Source organism: Biomphalaria glabrata, chromosome 13 (genome assembly GCF_947242115.1).
Source record: "Biomphalaria glabrata chromosome 13, xgBioGlab47.1, whole genome shotgun sequence".
NCBI lineage: Eukaryota > Metazoa > Mollusca > Gastropoda > Planorbidae > Biomphalaria > Biomphalaria glabrata.
The window spans coordinates 29,228,088-29,247,899 of record NC_074723.1 but is presented as its reverse complement, the minus strand read 5'-3'; the positions used below and the strand labels follow the sequence as shown (position 1 = coordinate 29,247,899).

The window sequence follows — 19,812 nt, the reverse complement described above, 5'->3', positions numbered from 1 at the left end:
CCGTTTTTAAAACAAAATTTTGTAACTTCAATCAACGTGTCACGTATTGATAATACTTTCAAAACCTTGAGGTTATTGACACATCACTTTAGGGAGCGAGTAAAAGAAAAACTAGAATGATCTTTTGAAACAAAAAACATTACGAACTTTAAGATTGACAAAATATCACTAAAACTATCTTCTGTTTCGCTGTTTCTGTCTTCTTGTAAATATTGTTAAGAAAAGCAAGACAAACGACACTAGCTCCAGCTGGAATAACCTGCCCAGTGTGCGGCCGAATATTCCGGGCTCACATAGGTCTCACCAGCCACATGAGGAGACATAAAACCCCAGTGCAAAGCCCTCAGCCCCTGGATGACAAAGTGGTCATCATCGAACCACGATTGACGAACTATATATATTGTTGAAAAGTTGAGCTTTTTTTTTTTTATTATTATTTTTCATTGCCCTGCAAGATTCTTTAAATACTCAGTGGATTTGTCCTTTTTGTCAAGGTGCTGGCTATATACTTCGTTTCATTGCCTCAGTTGAAAATGTTTTCACGCAAAGTAGACACATTAGAATATGTTCATCTTGCGTCGAATCACTAAAACCCATAGAAAGATAATTTACTGCGTACTGGCGAGATTTTGTTTCTAGGCCGACATTATCAAAGCTTTCATTTTGTAAAGAGGCAAAACGTTAAATTGTTCTATTAGAATTACTTTGTTTAATTATCAACTTATGAACTTTTACGCGGGTACAACCTAAAGAATGAGACACTTCCTTCCTGTTTTACAAAATGTAATAGGAATTCACAAAAACTCAAAAAAAAAAAAAAAAAAAAAAATCTCATACGATGTATCTATTGTTACTCCACCGGCGCTGACTTTAGAGAAATTGTTTGTTTGTTTTGTTTCAAAGCACCTCCAGTCTTTTATTTCATCTCTAGTTGTTCAGTTTGTGCCCAGAGCCCACCTCGCGCTCTTCGTGTCCAGCGCCCCTTACCGCCCATTTAGCCCTCCTTTTTTATGAAATCGCCCTCTGGGGGAGCGTTTTCGCCCTCGTTGAAGACCACTGATCTAGGTCTATTTCGGTTGTCATACATGACAGTATGCCCCATTATGACAGAAACTGAGTTCAATCACGAGTGATCATAAAATTGAAAGAACGACGTGTGTAAAACTCCATGCATTACATCAGTGACGTATCAAGATACTCGTCTACCCGGAAGAAGAATGTAATAGCCCCAGACCCCCACATTACAACTAGGTCAATGTGACTGAAGCCCAATCGGGTCAATCTGTGTGTGTCAGTAGGCATACTTTTAAAAAAAGCAAAATCATACTATACAAATAATCTCCCATTTCGATATCAAACAAAATTAATTAATTACCACTATTAAATTAACTATTTGGTTAATCTATAGAAGCCCACGAAAGGTGAATAGACGCTATTAGTTTTGTGTGGTCTGTCTGTCCGTCCGTCCGTCCCGTTTAGATCTGGTAAACTAGAAATCAAAGGAATACTGAATTAAAGGAAGAGAAGAATTTTTGTGTATTTTCTTTGTAAAGATATGTTTGTTTTTCTTGAGGCCTTGAAAAGAGATTGACCCTTTACAGAACAATTATTTCAATTAGATAAGGTTAGGCCATGTTCACATCGAGCTTCTCCTTCACTTTCACCTATCTCTTGGTCTGCTGGACCGTTGGGGTACCACACAAGATCTCCAAACCTTCTTTCTCCATTCTTCTTTGTCATTTGCCTTTGATAGAATTTCATTCTGATATTCTTTCTGAAAATATTGAAACCTGCCTTTTTATCTGCCTCGGTAGACCACTTCGGGGGCCGATTTTGAGTTTGTGTTTCCACACAAACTCTCTTTGTAACCCTGTTTTTTATTGCTTTATGCTTTGTTCAATGAATAAATATACAAAGTTTCTACTTGATCCGAGAATGGGAAGTGAGAGATATAAAGTGTTCAAAACTTCTATCAGAGTAACACCTTAAACAAGTAATAGTGTCATTACTTACTTACATTACACCCAATTTATGCACAATTCAAGGTTTCTTATGAGCCACCAACTATATCTCTCAATAATGTTGAAGCTATTTCCTTTTATGATATTAAACAAAATAATTAATTACCAATCTGACTACTTGATCAAATTTTTAATTGATTCATGTTGTTGAGTACAATAAACAATTGCTTAAAGTTTTATCTTGATCCTAGAGTGGGTTTGGGAGAAATAACATGTATAATTATCTACGGGTACACAACCACAAATCATAAGCCATATCTCTGAATACTGAAAAATTTATTTCCCTTGTCTGCAGTGCTAAAAAACTACTATAAAAAAAAGGGCATCCTATAATTTTATTTAGGAATAAGGAAATGTTGAAAATCAAGTTTATATCAGTAATCTACTCTTTATTTGCATTTTTAAGATAAGATTCGTATAGTGCAATTATAAATGAAAAAACACACATTTTGAGCAATTAAATACAATTAGATTTTTAAAAAAGAAGAAAAAGATTTATGATCAATGTGGGGAAACTATAAAGAAAATGAAAAGACTGGAAGAGATGTTATAACAGATATTCAAACTATAAACCATGTCAAAAACACTACAATGAAATATCACTGTTACCAACTAAAGAATCCAATGTTAAGGTAGGAAGAGCTTTTACATTGGATTCTCCAGTGCTAAAATGGGAAAAAAATACTTGGTATCATAGATAAGATTTAATTCATTTGTCTCCATTATGGAAATTTCCATACCTGACACGTCAAATGTGCTCATTTTTAACAAAGTCCAAACTTAGGAAATGATACATATTTCAAACAATAAATATCTAACCCTTAAGCATGACACAAATTATAAGAAAAAGTATTATGGATGACTTTTATAGAACAGATTTACTAAGTTGCATTCTCTATTTCCCCAAACAAAACACTCCTATAGAAAAAAAATTAAATGGAGAGTTGCCTGATCTGGAAAACACTGTAAAGGTCATCTTTTAGATATAGGATTCCTTATCTGAATCCTCAAACATCAAAATGAGAATGCAGAAACAGATGAATAGACTCAAAATACACTTTTTATAATCAGATTTATAATCTACTTTTATAATCAGATTTATAATCTATTTTTATAATCAGATTTATAATCTACTTTTATAATCAGATTTATAATCTATTTTTATAATCAGATTTATAATCTACTTTTATAATCAGATTTATAATCTATTTTTATAATCAGATTTATAATCTACTTTTATAATCAGATTTATAATCTATTTTTATAATTAGATTTATAACCTACTTTTGCTAATTAGAATTATAATCTACATTTTTAATTGCGGTGGCGATGGGGATACCTTGTTGCATTTGCAGGTTGGCCATGGCCTGCATGATGGCCTGATTGGTCAGGATGCCCTGCACCGGCTGAGAGGTGATGATCTGTCCAGCACTATTGACCACCTGGGCCTGGTTCAGTCTGATTCCTCCCTGGTGGCTGTTCATTGTGGTGCACTTAAAAGATAAAGAATCATTACTTTAAGATGAAGAAACCAAATGAATTTGGATATAAAATACTTACACAGACCAGACTTGGGATCCCTGACAATTTGTAAAACAGTTGGATGTATACAAGGGGAAGATGGGAGTAATAAAAGAAATAAAAAATATTTGGAAACAGAAAACTGATACTCTCAGGGTTCATAGCCAATTTTATAAATGATTTTCCAGGTTTTCAAGGTGGCTACGAACCCTGTACTCTAGAAAATAAATGTTTCACATCTGTCTAAATATGTTTTCTTTGTTTTTTTGTTGCTTTTTTTTCCAAGTAAATTTGTTGTAGTACTTTATGTCTTTCTCTTAATAAATCTTAAATTGATTCATTCTCTTTATCTCCTTAGACCAGAATAAAGTCATAATAAATTAGAGTTAAGGAACCAGAAACAAGCGGAAAAGGGAAAGAATGGGGGGGGGGTGGAACAGCCAATTCCTAAAACTATGAGGCTCTTATCATTGAGAGACTCAAAGAAAACTTTTTTTTGTCCATTAAAAAAATAAACCACTGAATCTTGTATTAGAAGACTATAGTGATTAGTGATAAGCTTCAATGGGATTCAGTTCACTAGAGAATGCACAAACTTTGTGTACTACATAGGCAGTATTAATGTTGCTTTAAATATTTACCTCAGCCACAAAGCTACTAGCCAAGTTGTTGTTGGCTTGCTGCCCTGCCTCATCGTGGCGCCCGGGTGGAAACGGTCGTATGAGGGAACGACTAAGCCCAGGGGTAGCGAAACAAAGCTCCCGAGGGAGTGCCTAAGAGGATACGAGAGTAAACTCATTGCACTGGTGGGGATGTAATAAAGCTTCAACAAGAACCTTTGCTCTCTGCACTTTTCCTGAAGTTGACGGATGAAGGAAATCATGTCAATTGTGGATCTCCCTGAGCGAAAGCCGCACTGTGATTCTGGATAGACCCGATCAGCAAGTTTTTCTAGCCTGGAGAGTATCACTCGAGTAAAGACTTTGCCAACAATGCTTAGGAGAGAGATTCCCCTGTAGTTATTGCAGTCGCTTCTGTCGCCTTTATTCTTCACGGTGATCTTTGCATCCCGCAGATCCTGTGGCACATCACCTTCTTGCCAACTTTTGCAAAGCAGTTCATTTAGAGGTTGGATTAGTGTAGTTTTGCATTGTTTTAGAAGATCTGGGATGATACCATCGCATTCTGGTGCTTTGCGGTCTATGGCTTTGTTGAGCTCTAACAGAGTGGGTATTTCGTCTAGCTCGTACATTGAGACAGAGCTTGTTGTGGCGTAGAGTTCAAGTAATGTTCAACCCATCTGTGTATTTATTGGCACTTGTCTGTGATAATTTCCACAGTGGTTGATTTAAGAGGTGCTGACTGGTTTTGGGAGGGTCCGAGAGCCTTTTGATTCATTCATACATCCGTCTTATGTTGCCCACTTGGGTTTCGAGCTGAATATTCTCACTCAGCTGTACCCAGTATTCATTGGCACAGACCCTTGCTGTTCTCTGTACAGTGGCTCTAGCTTCTTTCAGATTTAACAAGTTGCGTTGGGTAGGTTTTGCCTTGTATGTAGCGAGTGCATCTCTCTTTGCTCTGATGACAGGTGCTAAAATAGCTGATTTAGAGTCAAACCAATAATTTTATTATGTAGTTTTTCTTCCAAAGATGTCAAAGGAAGTCTTTTGTATGGTCGACTTGAGGTGCTCCCATTTTTCTGTTGCTGTATTTCCAGAGACATTTTTATACTCGCGTTCAAAAGATTCCGCAAACTGTATCTGGAGATCAGGTGGCACATCTTGCTTACATCTGATTGGGGTCTTCCAATCTGCATGGTATGGTGGATTCTTTTAGGGAGAAGAATGATCTTACAACATACTAAGGAGTGATCCGTGTCACAGTCTGCACTGTGGTAGGACCTGGTAAGCTTGACAAATTTTAAGCACTTTTGTCTTACCATGATAAGTCTAGTTGGTGCCAGTATTTGGAGCGAGGATGCCGCCAAGCTACTCTGTGCTGTGGTTTAGTCTAGTCTAGTCGGGTCACTTAAGGCTTGAGTCAACTCAAACTCCTTAGTTTCAGTTACTCTTGGGTCACTCTGAATCAGTGACTTGAGACAAGTCGAGTGTCTCTTTGTCTTTGTAATTTGTCTTTGACTGAGCATGAGTCTGACTTTGACGGACTGTCGTTGTGAAACTTTGAGTTTGACTTTGTCTAAAGTAAAGTCTAATCTTATTTAGCCTAGTGCAGTAGTGGCCTTAGTGGGTGACAAGTGGTGCAACCGCCCCAGGCCCCGCGCCTGATGGGTGATCCGCGATGGGAGATTTTATTGTCACCTACTTCGAAAACTAAATCAGTTCTCATAAACTAGGACTCATTATTTTCCCAGTATCTTTATACCAATTTCCAGTTAAACTCTTAACATACATTTTTGGTTTCTGTCACAGTCTCAGTTGACATTGCCTGATTTAATATTCACGTCATGTTAAGAGTTTAAAAGACACGTGGAATTCCTGATGTAGAAAACAGGAAGTAGAATGAATAAAGTTGACTTTGAGTTCAGTCATGTCAGTCAAGTCAGTCAAGTGTTATCCTCTGGACGAGGCAGTCTTTTTGAGACATGTATTTCTAGTATTATTCTGGATTATTCTGTACAGTGTTACCCGCTGAGATGCGGACGTGATTTGTAATATATTCTGGAGAGTTTAACGTATTGGATATTTTTTATACCGCTGTTATGCGGATAGAATTTTCTTGACTTGTAACACTAACAAGGAGAGCAGTATTATTTTTATTGTCAAATAAACTTTATATTTGTTTGCTGAAACGGACTTAGGTCAATTTGTCATATATATGTTTGTCACGTGTCAAGAGTACTCCAGGAAGCACGAACCCAGCATTCCACGACATTTGCATTCTTCAACATTACACCATTTAACCTTTTACAGTTTCGAAGTACCTTTCAGTTGCGGAGAGCATCTAATGACCTGCCGAGTCTAAGAGGCTATCAATGTTTAACAGTTCACCTCTATATCAATAAAAAAAACACCTAAGTTGAGACAACCAATCCAAATTGTTTATTTCGTATTTAAACATCGACGTCCAATCGGATTTTATTAGGAAAATGCGTAGTGATAAAGTTTGAACTTCTTATTGCATTACGAAAAAATGAAAATGAAATAGTCATTTATAACATTTGTTGTAACATAAATCATACAGTGGCGTAGCTAGCAATGTGCGGGTGGTGCGGGCCGCACCAGGCATCAAACCAATGATAAACTTTCTCAGTAAAAACAACATATTGTACATATATGAAAAAAAAAACACAAACTACAAATTTGATTATTTTACTACTTTGTTCATATCCTATGTTCTTTCTTAAATTAAATGTAAGCTGTAGACCTGGCTATATCTAATTTACTAGATTTGTTTATATCTCTTAAGGCGATGCACTTTTGCATGTCCATTTTCTTCTATGGCACATGGTAGGCCTACATGTTGTTACTTCATTGCTCGGTACGATGATTTCATCTATATCTAGAGCTTAAACCTCTAGACTCTATATATATATATATTATAATATATTATTTATACTAATTGTCGTTGTTTATTTTCATTTCGCTATGATTCTTGTTACTTTCTTGTAAATTTTAATGACCATTGAACAATAATAGTGATATCAATATTTTTTATGCAAACGATCTTTTTATTTTTTATTCTTCACCAACTAGTTAATTTCGATACTGTAATGTAAACAAGATTATGGTTGTTGCTCAAGACTGAAAAGTCCTGTTGGCCCGCATAGTGCTAGCTCAGACGGAGAGATTGTCATCTCTGGTTAAAATGGTTGACGGTAGTGATCTAACGGTCCAAAGGGTAAAAATCTAATAGTGCTACCTGAAAAGAATATTGGATATTACTTATTTTTTCTCTCAAAGCAGAATCTAGCACTCAATGGGCATCTCGAACAATTTTGAAGAAGAATTATAAAGACGAAATCTCTGGAAGTTTGTGAAATTACTATCCAAGTAAGATCCACTCCTAAAAGAAATTGTAATCCAAATCAATCTGGTTCCAGGCCGACTATGTAAATGTCCCCACAAATGCTTTACGAACTTATTATAATATTGTGTGATTACGAGCCAGATATTTCTAGATAATTTCCCAAATGATAAGACTTCGTTGTCTTGGATAATGACTTTCATTGACATCATCTTAATTCCTTGTCTGCTTGAACCATTCTCTATGTTTTGTAAGAATTCGGGTTGCTGAATCTAAAATCAATAATTCATTGTCATTTTTACGTACACTGGACCGTTTACACATCTTTTTATCAACTTCAGCACATCGCTATGACGTCCTCACCAAAATAACCGGAACTAGCCTTAAGTGCTTGATTAAAACCCACTGCAACACCAGACGAGAAGCCGTCAAGATGATTATGGTTTAATTTAAAAAATTATAAAAACTCTAGAGACATTGATTAGTGCAGCTAAAAAATCTTCTACTAGATCTGAAGCAGGCGGTTTGGTAGTTACTATGCAGCCTACATTTATTTTCTCACTTTGGGGTTTTTGTCGCTGTATTAATTAAAATAATTGACACGTAAGTCTACCTTCAAAAACATGGATTGTTAATTCAAGACTGCGCACTTTAGGGCAAAACATTAAAAACATTTGTGAGCAGGTCAGGCAGGCGCGAGTGGATAGAGAGATGACCTATTCTCTTCTGCTCAACATTAAATTATTACCAACAGTAGGCAGATGTTTGCGCTACTGGGTGGGCTCATCTGTGACACCTCAGTCTACGACCAAGGGGCTAGAGTCACCTAAGTAACCAGACATACTAAACTAAATGGAAACAAGATAACAAACTTTAGTTTAGTATAAATAAACAAAATGAAACTTTATTTACATGGAATCAAATAATAATAAAATATAATATATACACTAACCACTATAAACTACCCTCTAAATCTACACCACTACAAACTCTAACAAACTAACCAAACTAACTACACAAACTGATCAAACCAACTATCAAACAAAATCACAACTACTACACTAGACCTAGATCTACACAAACACACTACAATAAATTAGTCTAGATCTACCATATCCTACTATTACACTCATAATACTAACACTAAAACAAGAATATCTTATCCTTAGGCTCAGTACCTTACTATTCACTAAGAACAGAACTGAGAAACAGACTATAAATATAACTAAGTTTACTAAGGCGATAATAAAGAAACAAAATAACACTAGATTCTAGATTCCCTAGAATTAGAATAAATCTAACAACAGCAGTTATTAGCAGTAATATTCAACAGCAGCAGTTAAAAGCAGTAACACAGCAGTTAAAAGCAGTAACAATAGCCTGCAATACATAAATGCAAAACTATATTAGATCTATATTCTATTAGGACTGATGGACGCCGCCATCTTCCGTACAGCATGTTGCCAACTATTATGACAAATAGTCCAAGTAGAAAATAAAATAACTATCTTACACATAGTATAGATCTAGTAAAAAATATAAAATATTTCTACACTTACAGGCCGTCCCAGGTACAGGAATAAAAATATAATTAGACGACAGACCACAACGATCTTCATCTGTCACACAGACAGATATGGTACTGACCACTGGTCAACTGTACACTGAACTGTTTTAAAACAGCGTGGCATCACTTTTTATACACAAAAAGCGGAAGTACAAATAATAAGTTTGGCACTAGCCTATAAAAATAAAATATATAAAAATATAGCTCTGGGAGCGCAAGCTCACACATTCTTAACTAATAGTCGGGACGACATCGCTGAAGCCATTGTTACCTCTGCTGAAAGCATTTGCACAGATCTGGAGATTAGCAGACCTCAATGACGTTTTGGCCTCAAGAAAAAAGATGACAGGCAAAAAAGGTGAAGATTCTGTAGAAACACACAAAAAAAGAGCTACAAATGGAAATGTATTCTTCCTTGTACGCAATAATTCAAGAAAACATCCAATATGAGCAATGTGGTAAGTAAGCTGGAATGTGTGTCACCATCCCAACTATTGAATCTTCAGATCGAAATAATTGCGATTAACGAAAAAATTTGCGACTCAGTAATTTGGCAATTGATGTTAAAAAAAATGTTCATGGAGAGCATTGCTATTTCCGATGCATCTGGTCCCCGAGCTAGACATGGCCAAAGACCGAGTACACCGTGAACCTCCGCCATTTTCCTTTGTTGTACCAAGCTAACCGTGGGGAACTCGCCATTAATGTAACGGTCACTTGAGGAACGGCGCATGGATTTTCTCACTTTCAACACCGCTCCATGCAATGGGTAAGCTGTCGCTAACCCGTGGGCATCCCCAAGGGAGTCTTGTGTTGCTACCAATTTAGCCTAACCACTTCCTCTAATGGCCGTTTCCACACGAGCGCCACGATGAGGCAGAGTAGCTTGCTCGCGCCTGTATTGAACCAGCTGATGTGCTTGTACAGTTATTTCGGCCAATAAGCTTCCAGAAAGTTTGGCGATGACGTATTAAGTTGTTGTTTTTTTTCCCAATAGACTACTTCGCATAGACATCGTGCGGCCGTGGGAAACCCCGTATCAACGTGTTAGAAAAACGTGGCGATAGCCCCTACCGTCCGTCCCCCCTTTCCCAGATCCGCCAGTGGCTCTTATAGCACACTTCATTCTTATATAACGTCCAATTGGCTTCAATTTGCAGAGTACATAATAGTAGTGCACGAGTGTTTTCCTTTTAATTGGCCTCTGTTCATGCCGAACAATTACAATCTTCTATTATATAATTCTCTTATTCCTACAAGAGTTTGGACGAGCAAGAAGAAAAGGAAAGATCACTCTCTTATTTCTGCGGACAGTCACCCCACGAAAAAACAAGAGGTGGGGGGGGGGGAGAACACGTGGGTATTCACACCTTGCTACGGGTGGCAGCGCGCTGGACTGTCAAACCCTGCCTGTTCCCATTTCCCTTCGTCCTGCGGGAGGTTTGGACTAGGAAGTAAACTATCTTCAACTCTGAAGGAACATCCGAAACATGTAAAACATTTTACAAACAAACATTTTACAAACACTAAATAGCAGCGGCGGACTTAACCATTCTGACCAAGAAGTCATGGAAAGAGAACAAGTAATCTACTATGTATATTCACCAGTCACTAAATAGCAGGGCCGGACTTAGGCATTGTGGGGCCCTATGCGAAACGGATTTCGCGGGGCCAAGTTTGGGTAGAGAGACGGATAATTAGTGAAAATTAAGAGTTTGTAGTAGAAAATAAATTCGTCTATGCATTTTATTCATTTTTTACTACGTACAGAATTACTTTACGAGTCTTGCGTTTAGCAAAGTCATATAGTATATCATAATATTTCAGTTTCCTACATAGATCCCTCTCAATAGCTAGAATTACCTAACATTTCAATCAATCTTTGAGAATTGTTGACCTCAAGTAATTCTTCATTAGTTTGAGGCGCGAGAAGCTTTTTTTACCTGATTACACAATTACGGCCAATGCATAATGCCGTTTGTATTTATCGCTCGTAGGATTGGCGTTTTCCATATTGAATGACACCCCAAAATGACAATTTTTTTCTATATATTTCCGTATATTTTAAGACCTTTTTCGTATATCTTGCAACTTAGGGAGATTTTCAGGAGCTCCTGGTAAATCGACAAGAGGGCGCGGAAAATCTGTTTTATGTTATAAGATCGTTTAATTTAATAATTTATACACCTTGAATTAGCGCGGGTCCTATAAAATAGAGATGGGATTCGAACCCAACTTTTAAAGTTCGGGTTCGGTTCGGTTCGGTCAGATTTAAGTTCGGGTTCGGTTCGGTTCGATGACGAGTATAGTTCGGGTTCGGTTCGGTTCGGTCAGGTCCAAAGTTCGGGTTCGGCTCGGTTCGATGTTATGAAATTATGTAATAGCGAAATTAAGTTATTAGGCTTAATGAAATGTAGCCTATTAGATAAAAACACTTTCATTTGAATTTTTCATAAAACAAATACTTTGCAACATATAATAGGCCTATTCCAAAATAATGTTGCCTACATAAATTTCAAGGGTTGTAAAAAATTTCTTAATGAGTCAGTGTCACACACATATATATAGTAGACCTATGGTCAGTTGTATTTTTTTCCCGAAATAATGTTGCCTACATAAAGCCTACAAGTCGGCAAGGGGTTTAATTCCGGGCGGGACGCGGCGCTAAGCGTATTCTAAACTTTATCTCATAGTAAGAAGAGAGAATTTTTAAAAAGCTTATATTTATGTTTTCTTACAGAACGCACTAGTCATTTTATTTTTTTAAAAAGTCGAGGGCCATATTAAATCTAGTAATAAAGAAGCAGCCCTGACCAATAGTATTATGTGAGGGACATTCTAGGTAGGCCTACATATTGCACACGTACTTCTGTAATAAGCGTGATCTTTTTCAGAAATATTCTTCGTGTTAAGACGTCTCTGTCGCAAACTTTTTTTTCCTACATAAGTCGTCATTATAATGAATAGCACTAAACGGAAGAAATTCGACTATTATGAGACAAAAAATCCAGAAGAATCACACTAGCGGAGATGTTTTAAAATGTGTTCTTCAAAACGTTTTGACCAACATTGTTGCATACGCGCCTCGCAAAAGCAGTCTACATTTAACAAGGTCTTATTAGAAGATATTCCTACTTAATATATTTTAATTTTTAAACATATAATTTTACTAATATTCAGATAAGTTACACTGAAAAGAAAACATTTATTTCGACGCCCCCTTTATTTGTTAGTTGGTTTGTCGGTTACCAACAGCTAGTATAATTGAAGTTTATTGAACCAATAAAGACGTTTTATATTTTTACTTAAACTTTAAAAGAAATTTCTTATGCGAGCAGCTCAATATAGCTTAACTGTTATTACAATATTCACATATTTAACTTGAGATATAGATGTAATATTAATGAAATATACTGATATTTAAACGAAATCTAGCTCACCACAAAACAACGTCTTTACACTTTCATTTCTCAACATTGTCTGCCGTTTCACATTTTCATTACTCTAATTTCATCATCCTCATCATACATGCATACACCAATCAATCGCCAGGAAACACACACACACACACTCTATAGCACTCCCTATTTGTCAGGAAGTTGCTTCCACCCCTCCCAATTCGAGGTACTCGCCATCCCCACACCCGTGCATTAAAAATACTGATGATCAATAATGCAAACCAGAATAATAGTAATAATATTCCTATACGGAATACTTCACATTTTTTAAACATACAACACTAAAAAGAAATGTAAATACCGTTATTTAGTAATTAAATATTAAGTTTTTTAAATAGTTCTAATATTAAATATTTATAAAAGAGAATCCGTTTTAAACTGATGTTACTATGAAAAGAAGATAATTAAATGTATTTTAAACTAGAATACATATGAACTTATTGAAGATTTATATCTACACTCTATAGTCGTCCAAAAATATTCTACTCTCAACTAACAGCCATTTCAATAGAAGTGACAATATTTTAAGATTGACTTACTACTTATTAGATCTACTGAGAGGGCGGGCTAATCGGTTCAAAAGAAATATTGCAAACAGCCCGTGAAAATTCAGGGGCAGGGAGAGTCGGCACGTATGGAAAAACCCATGGGCATACCTCGCGCGCGCTTTTATTTTTCTTTAGTTTCCAAAATACCCCCACCCCCTTTATCTATCCCATGTTTGGATAATGGAATCATTAGAATTAAAATAAAATATTTAAGTATTTTATTATTATTAGGCCTATTATTAAACTAAAAAAAAAAAGGATGTAGAAATTTGCAAAATTAGTTCGGTTAAGATAAGGAGGGTTCGTTCGGTTCGGTTCGTACCGAGCAGTTTCAAAGTTCGGGTTCGGTTCGGTTCGGTCATAAGTGAGGTTCGAGTTCGGTGTGTTCGGTTCGGGTTCGGTTCGTTTCCCATCTCTACTATAAAAGTGTGGATCCTTTGAAAGTGGGGGCCCACTGCGGTCGCATAGCTTGCAGTGGCCTAAGACCGGCCATACAAAATAGCGGCGTATGCTACGCCGCCGGTCGACTAGTAGCCTAATATATAATATACTTACGTAATGTAGTTACGTAATGTTCTATGTTTTGTAGCAAAAATAAGGGCCACGGCTTAGAGGCGGAGATACTTTATTGTTATTGTTACAGCGTTAGAGACTAATTAGCCGGTTAGAGTAATGTTCTATGGTATATATAGTCTACACTACCCTTGAGGCAAAGGGCCCCGCAAATTACGCTCTCCCAGGGCCCCGTGCACTGCTAAGGCCGCCCCTGCCTAATGTTAAATGTATTATAGCTACAGATCCTCCGTTACAACCTCTAAGCACATGTAAAAGCAAGTTATAATAACAAAATGCAATCTCATTTTCTTGAGCTATGACTAAATCTAGGCTGCGAAAGAACTATGATTTTAATATTTCGATCTAGACTAGATCTAGAAGTCTAGAACTATATATTTTATATAGATCTAACTCTAGATATCTAAATAAATTAGCTTTTCCTTATCTCCTTGTTTATTTGATCCGAATTTTTAGTAGACTCTAGATCTAGATCTATAACTTCCTTTTCAACTGATCCAAGGGAAGAACTACTTAACGAAAGCGAAACAGATTCTTTTAGGTTTTAGATTTATTTAAACTTTGAGAATGGACTCAGTAGAGGCAACGTAAGTATAACAATAATTGTTTACTTTATAATGGATCTATAAAGCACAAAAAAAAAAAATAGATTCATATATAAAGGCTTTACGATAACATTAGGTCTAGGCCAGTCTAGAGGCTATAGTCAGACACATGTACTAGATCTACTATGTATGAATTAGAGATGGGAAACGAACCGAACCCGAACCGAACTCGAACCTCACTTATGACCGAACCGAACCGAACCCGAACTTTGAAACTGCTTGGTACGAACCGAACCGAACGAACCCTCCTTTTCTTCACCGAACTAATTTTGCAATTTTTACTTCCCTTTTTAATATTTTGGGTTTAAAACAAAATTACTTAAATATTTTATTTAAATTCTAATGATTCCATTATACTTTGAAAACTTGGGAGGGGGTGGTGGTGGTAGTTTGAAAAAAAAAAGCGGCGCGCTTTGATTCCCATGGGTTTTTCCGTACGTGCCGACTCTCCCCTAACCTTGAATTTTCGCGGGCTGTTGGCAATATTGGTTTTGAGTCGAATAGGCGCCCTCTAATTAGATCTAGATCTAAATTCAAGTTGCTAGTAAGTAGAAAGTTGACATTAATATATTGTCACTTTTATTTGAGATGGCTATTAGTTGAGAGTAGAATATTTTTTTGCCGATTAGAGAGTGTAGATATAAATAAGTTCATTTGTGTTCTAGTTTAAAATAAAATTTAATTATCTTCTATTAAGTGATTTATTTTTACAAAATTGTGAAGTAGGCCTATTCTATATTGGAATATTATCAGTGGCGTAGCAAGGGTGGGGGAGGAGGGTGAAAAATGTAAAATCCCCCCGGGCCCCCACTTGAGGGGGGCCCCAAATTATTGTTTTTTTAACAATAAATATTCAATATTACGCAAAAATGCAGGGGCCCCCAAAGAGGTCCAGCCCACCCCGGGCCACCAAATGATGAAAAATTCCTATCTACGCCCCTGAATATTTATACTATTATTCTGTTTTGCATTATTGATCATCAGTATTTTTAATGCAGCGTTTCTCAAACTTTGGGTCCTCTTCCGTGGGTGGGGATGGTTAGTACCTTGAATTGGGGGATGGGGAGACGCAACTTCTTGACAAAAAGGGGTGTCATAAAGTGTGTGTGTGTTTTTTCAGGTGGCGTTAAGAAGAGGTTAAGCGATTGATTGGTGTTTATGTATTAAGGATGATGAAATTAGCGTAATGCAAATGTGAAAGGGCAGACAATCTTGAGACATGAAAGAGTAAAGACGTTGTTTTGTGGTGACCTAGATTTTGTTTAAAAATCAGTATATTTCATTAATATTACATCTCTATCTCAAGTTAAATATGTGAATATTGTAATAACAGTTAGGCTATATTGAGTTGTTCACATAAGAACTTTATTTTAAAGTTTATTAAGTTTATATATTATTATAAGGCTTGTCTTCGAGTCCGAAGATTAGTGAGGAATGCAGTTTTTCCCATGGCTGAGCAGGCCCAGCTGTGACCTACATATTTGCCACATCCAGGGCAAGCATAACCACTGTTCGCAGGTGGTCGATTTAGTTTTTCTTTTCGCGTCTTCGTTTGTCCACGGCAGCGGATTTTCTTTTGGTCTCAAATGTGTATACCGCGGCCTTCGGGAGTGAACTCCAACTGATTCGTTTTAAGGCCGAATGCAACCAGCTGCTCTCTTCTATGTCAGCTAAGCAAAGTTGACGCCTAAGCTGGTCTTTGAAGCGTTTCCGTGGGGAGCCTCTGTAACGTCGACCACCTTTTAGCTCACAAAAAAAAAAGACTGCCTTTAGCATACGTTAGTCTCCCATACGGGATACGTGCCCTGCCCAGCGTAACTGTCGGACCATAAGAAGTCCATCTATACTATCCTTACCGGTAAAAATATAAAACGCCTATATTGGTTCAATTGCACTAGCTGTTTGTAAGCGACAAACCAACGACCAACTAACAAAGAGAGGGGGCATCGAAAAAAAAAGTTTTATTTTTAGTGTAACTTATCTGAATATTAGTATAATTACATGTTTAAAAATTAAAATATATTAAGTGGAGATGTCATTTTATCTTCTAATAAGACCTTGTCAACTGAAGACTGCTTTTTGCGAGGCGCGTATGCACAAAATGGGTCAAAACGTTTTGAAGAAAACATTTTAAAACATCTCCGCTAGTGTGATTCTTCTGCATTTTTTTGGTCTCAAAATAGTCGAATTTCTTCCGTATATAGTGACGACTTATGTATGAAAAAAAAATCCTCGATAGAGACGTCTTTACACAAAGAATATTTCTTTAAAAAGATCACGCCCATTATAGAAGTACGTGCGCAATATGTAGGCCTACCTAGAATGTCCCTTGCATAATTCTGTTGGCCAGGTCTGCCTCTTTATTATTAGATTTAATATGGCCCTCGAATTTTTTTTATTATGATGAATAGTGCGTTCTGAAAGAAAGCACATCGATATTAGCCTTTTAAAAAAATTCACTTAGCGCTGAGTCACGCCCTGAATTAAACCACTTGCCGACTTGAGCGAAAACCTGCCGCATCTTCATTTCTATCTCCATTAAGACATTTTTACAACGCTTTAAATGTTTGTAGGCAACATTATTTTGGCAAAAGTATTGCCCAAAGGCCTATTATATGTTGCAAAGTATTTGTTTTATGTAAAAATTCAAATAAAAAAGTTTTAACTAATAATTAAACCTTATAACTTAATTTTGCTATTACATAATTTCATAACATCGAACCGAGCCGAACCCGAACTTTAGACCTGACCGAACCGAACCGAACCCGAACTATACTCGTCATCGAACCGAACCGAACTCGAACTTAAATCTGACCGAACCGAACCGAACCCGAACTTTAAAAGTTGGGTTCGATTCCCATCTCTAGTATGAATATGAAGATGTACTATTAATAGCCTTAGCTGGAAGGTTTCCGTTAGTCAAACTTTCACCGCGCGAAAGTCAAGGGCAAGGGGCAGATAATGAAGATGAAGCAATAATTTTAATTATTTTGATAATACTATTGTAAACTATAAAATTAGTTCATTTATAATTCCAGAAAATTCGGCAAATGGGTCTATCTTGATCACAACTGCAATGGTACCCATTATAATTGGCAGAAGGGTGAGAAGGATACAAACTCCCCATTTTACAAATGGCTTACAAGTGAAAAAGTCTTGGAATGTAATAAGTCGCCACTTACAGTCAGAAGCAGACCAATCTCCTCTCTTCCACTAATACACAGGAACAGAGACCGAGTTGACCAATGGAACTGTCATAGAGACAGATCTCCATCATTTGGTGTCCAGGTAAGAAAAAATTATTACTAATCATGTATAGTTTGCACACTCAATTTTGGTCACTTTTCAAAACAAAGTCTGTTTTTTTTTTTTTTGTTTTTTTTTTTTTGCAAGCCAAATATGAGTTTGTTTTTCCACACAAACTGTCTTTGTAACCTTGTTACTGAATTGATGTTTCTAAATTTCAGATAGATGAGACAAAAGACCACGTGGATGCTTCCACTTCAACAGGCACAGAATTAGAGCAGCCAATAGTAGTAAGTCTACACTTGTCATTTTTTTCACTCTCCTGTCAACACTAGTTTGGCCTAAACATTTAGCTGGTTGTGTTTGGCTTAAACATTTTCCTGGTCGACATGGATGTCTGATGGCACTCCCATTTGTTTTTGCTTCTGACTTTCCCCATCTTTTAATGGTTCCATTGACAATGTTAGCACACAAAAAAACAAGGTATGAGAACAGCCCTTACATTTTGTTTTAAGCAATACAGAGGCCAGGATAATCTTCAGGTGTTTTCTCTACTTCATATTAGATATCACTGAGTACATATTATGTCTGGCCATAATTCTACCTAGTTTTAGTGTGTATCTTCTGTAGGTTGTTTAGTTTTTGGGAAAGCAGGCCTTGTTTATATATATATATATATATATATATATATATATATATATATATATATATATATATATATATATATATATATATATATATTTATTTATTTATTTATTTATTTATTTATTTATTTATATATATATTATGTAATAAAAAAAAAAGCAAAACTTTGCAGGAGTGTAAGAATAGTTGTATTTCTCTTTTTTGACATTAGGTCCAGCCAAAGATCCAGTTTGTGTGTAGTAAGCACTGCTATTTATGCACTAAGGAAAGGGAACAATTAATACAGAAGAAGAATATGAAGCCAAAAAAGAGCTTCTGCTGCTGCATGTAAAGTTAAACAAGTTTAGCCAAGCTTCTAGGAAACTGAAAAGCCACACAGAAGATGCGGTTGTTGCACTCCTAAGTTTCCTGCTTTCTTCTCTCTATTTTTTACTTTCTTTGTTTTATATCCCCATTTTTTAAAATATTTTTTTGTGGGGCCAAAAGTAGAAGTCTCGTATTTAATATTGACTAAATTGTAACCTTGACCTAATGCATTTTTGTTTTATTAAATGAAATAAATGATGAAGTATTATAGCGACATTTTTAGATAAAGTATGTTTCAGACAATTATTGATTCACACGAAACATTTCTGCACCTTGAAAGTAAGGGAGGCTCACAACTTTGAGGACCACTGGAAAAGATGTGTTCTAAGAATAAGCTTTGTCATGATGAACTAGTTAGATGCTTGTGTATTAGACACTGTAGTTAGATGCTTGTGTATTAGATACTGTAGTTAGAAGCTTGTGTATTAGACACTGTACTTAGAAGCTTGTGTATTAGACACTGTAGTTAGATGCTTGTGTATTAGACACTGTACTTAGAAGCTTGTGTATTAGACACTGTAGTTAGATGCTTGTGTATTAGACACTGTAGTTAGATGCTTGTGTATTAGATACTGTAGTTAGATGCTTGTGTATTAGATACTGTAGTTAGATGCTTGTGTATTAGACACTGTAGTTAGAAGCTTGTGTATTAGACACTGTAGTTAGAAGCTTGTGTATTAGACACTGTAGTTAGACGCTTGTGTATTAGACACTGAAAATTACGTGTTTACTGTAATTGAGGTGCGGTATTGCAAGTTAGACCTTTAGAGGGACCGGAGTAAACTTAGTACTGTGAGAATACCTTTCCAATCGACTATTTAGACACTATACAGAATTGATCTATACAGTGCTATTGACTCTAGTTCCTTTTAAAAGTTTGAATAGATTAACAACTTCACACGTGGAGAATATTTTTTATTACAAAGGTTATATCAACTTTGTCTGTCTATATGGTAAAGGTTTAAATATGTTGTTTTTTTCTCCCATTCCCCATTCTCGGATCAAGTTAATACTTTGCACAATTATTTATTGAACCTATTCGATAAACAAAAATAAAAACAATTAGTTATTTATTTGTTGGTGATTAATATTATTTTGCATGATTTCGAAATAAGGGAAATAGATGCTACTTAATGAGAGATGTGGGTAAATGTATATGGATTTATTCCCCTTATTACATTTTGACACATTTTCTCTCCCACTTTCCATTCTCGGATCCAGTTCAAATTTAGCATAATTATTCATAGTCGATAACAATACACAAATCTATCCAAA

General features: G+C 36.1%; 1 protein-coding gene across 1 annotated transcript; it reads left to right on the top strand.

Annotated features, from left to right (window-relative positions):
• The first annotated feature begins 14,129 nt into the window (after positions 1-14,129).
• On the top strand, positions 14,130-19,610 carry LOC106070331 (uncharacterized). The gene is made up of 4 exons (XM_056009070.1): positions 14,130-14,262; positions 17,319-17,568; positions 17,748-17,816; positions 18,383-19,610. Exons 1-4 carry the CDS (start codon positions 14,243-14,245, stop codon positions 18,500-18,502), a joined length of 459 nt encoding a protein of 152 aa, XP_055865045.1. The 5' UTR covers positions 14,130-14,242; the 3' UTR covers positions 18,503-19,610.
• The last annotated feature ends 202 nt before the right edge of the window (positions 19,611-19,812 follow it).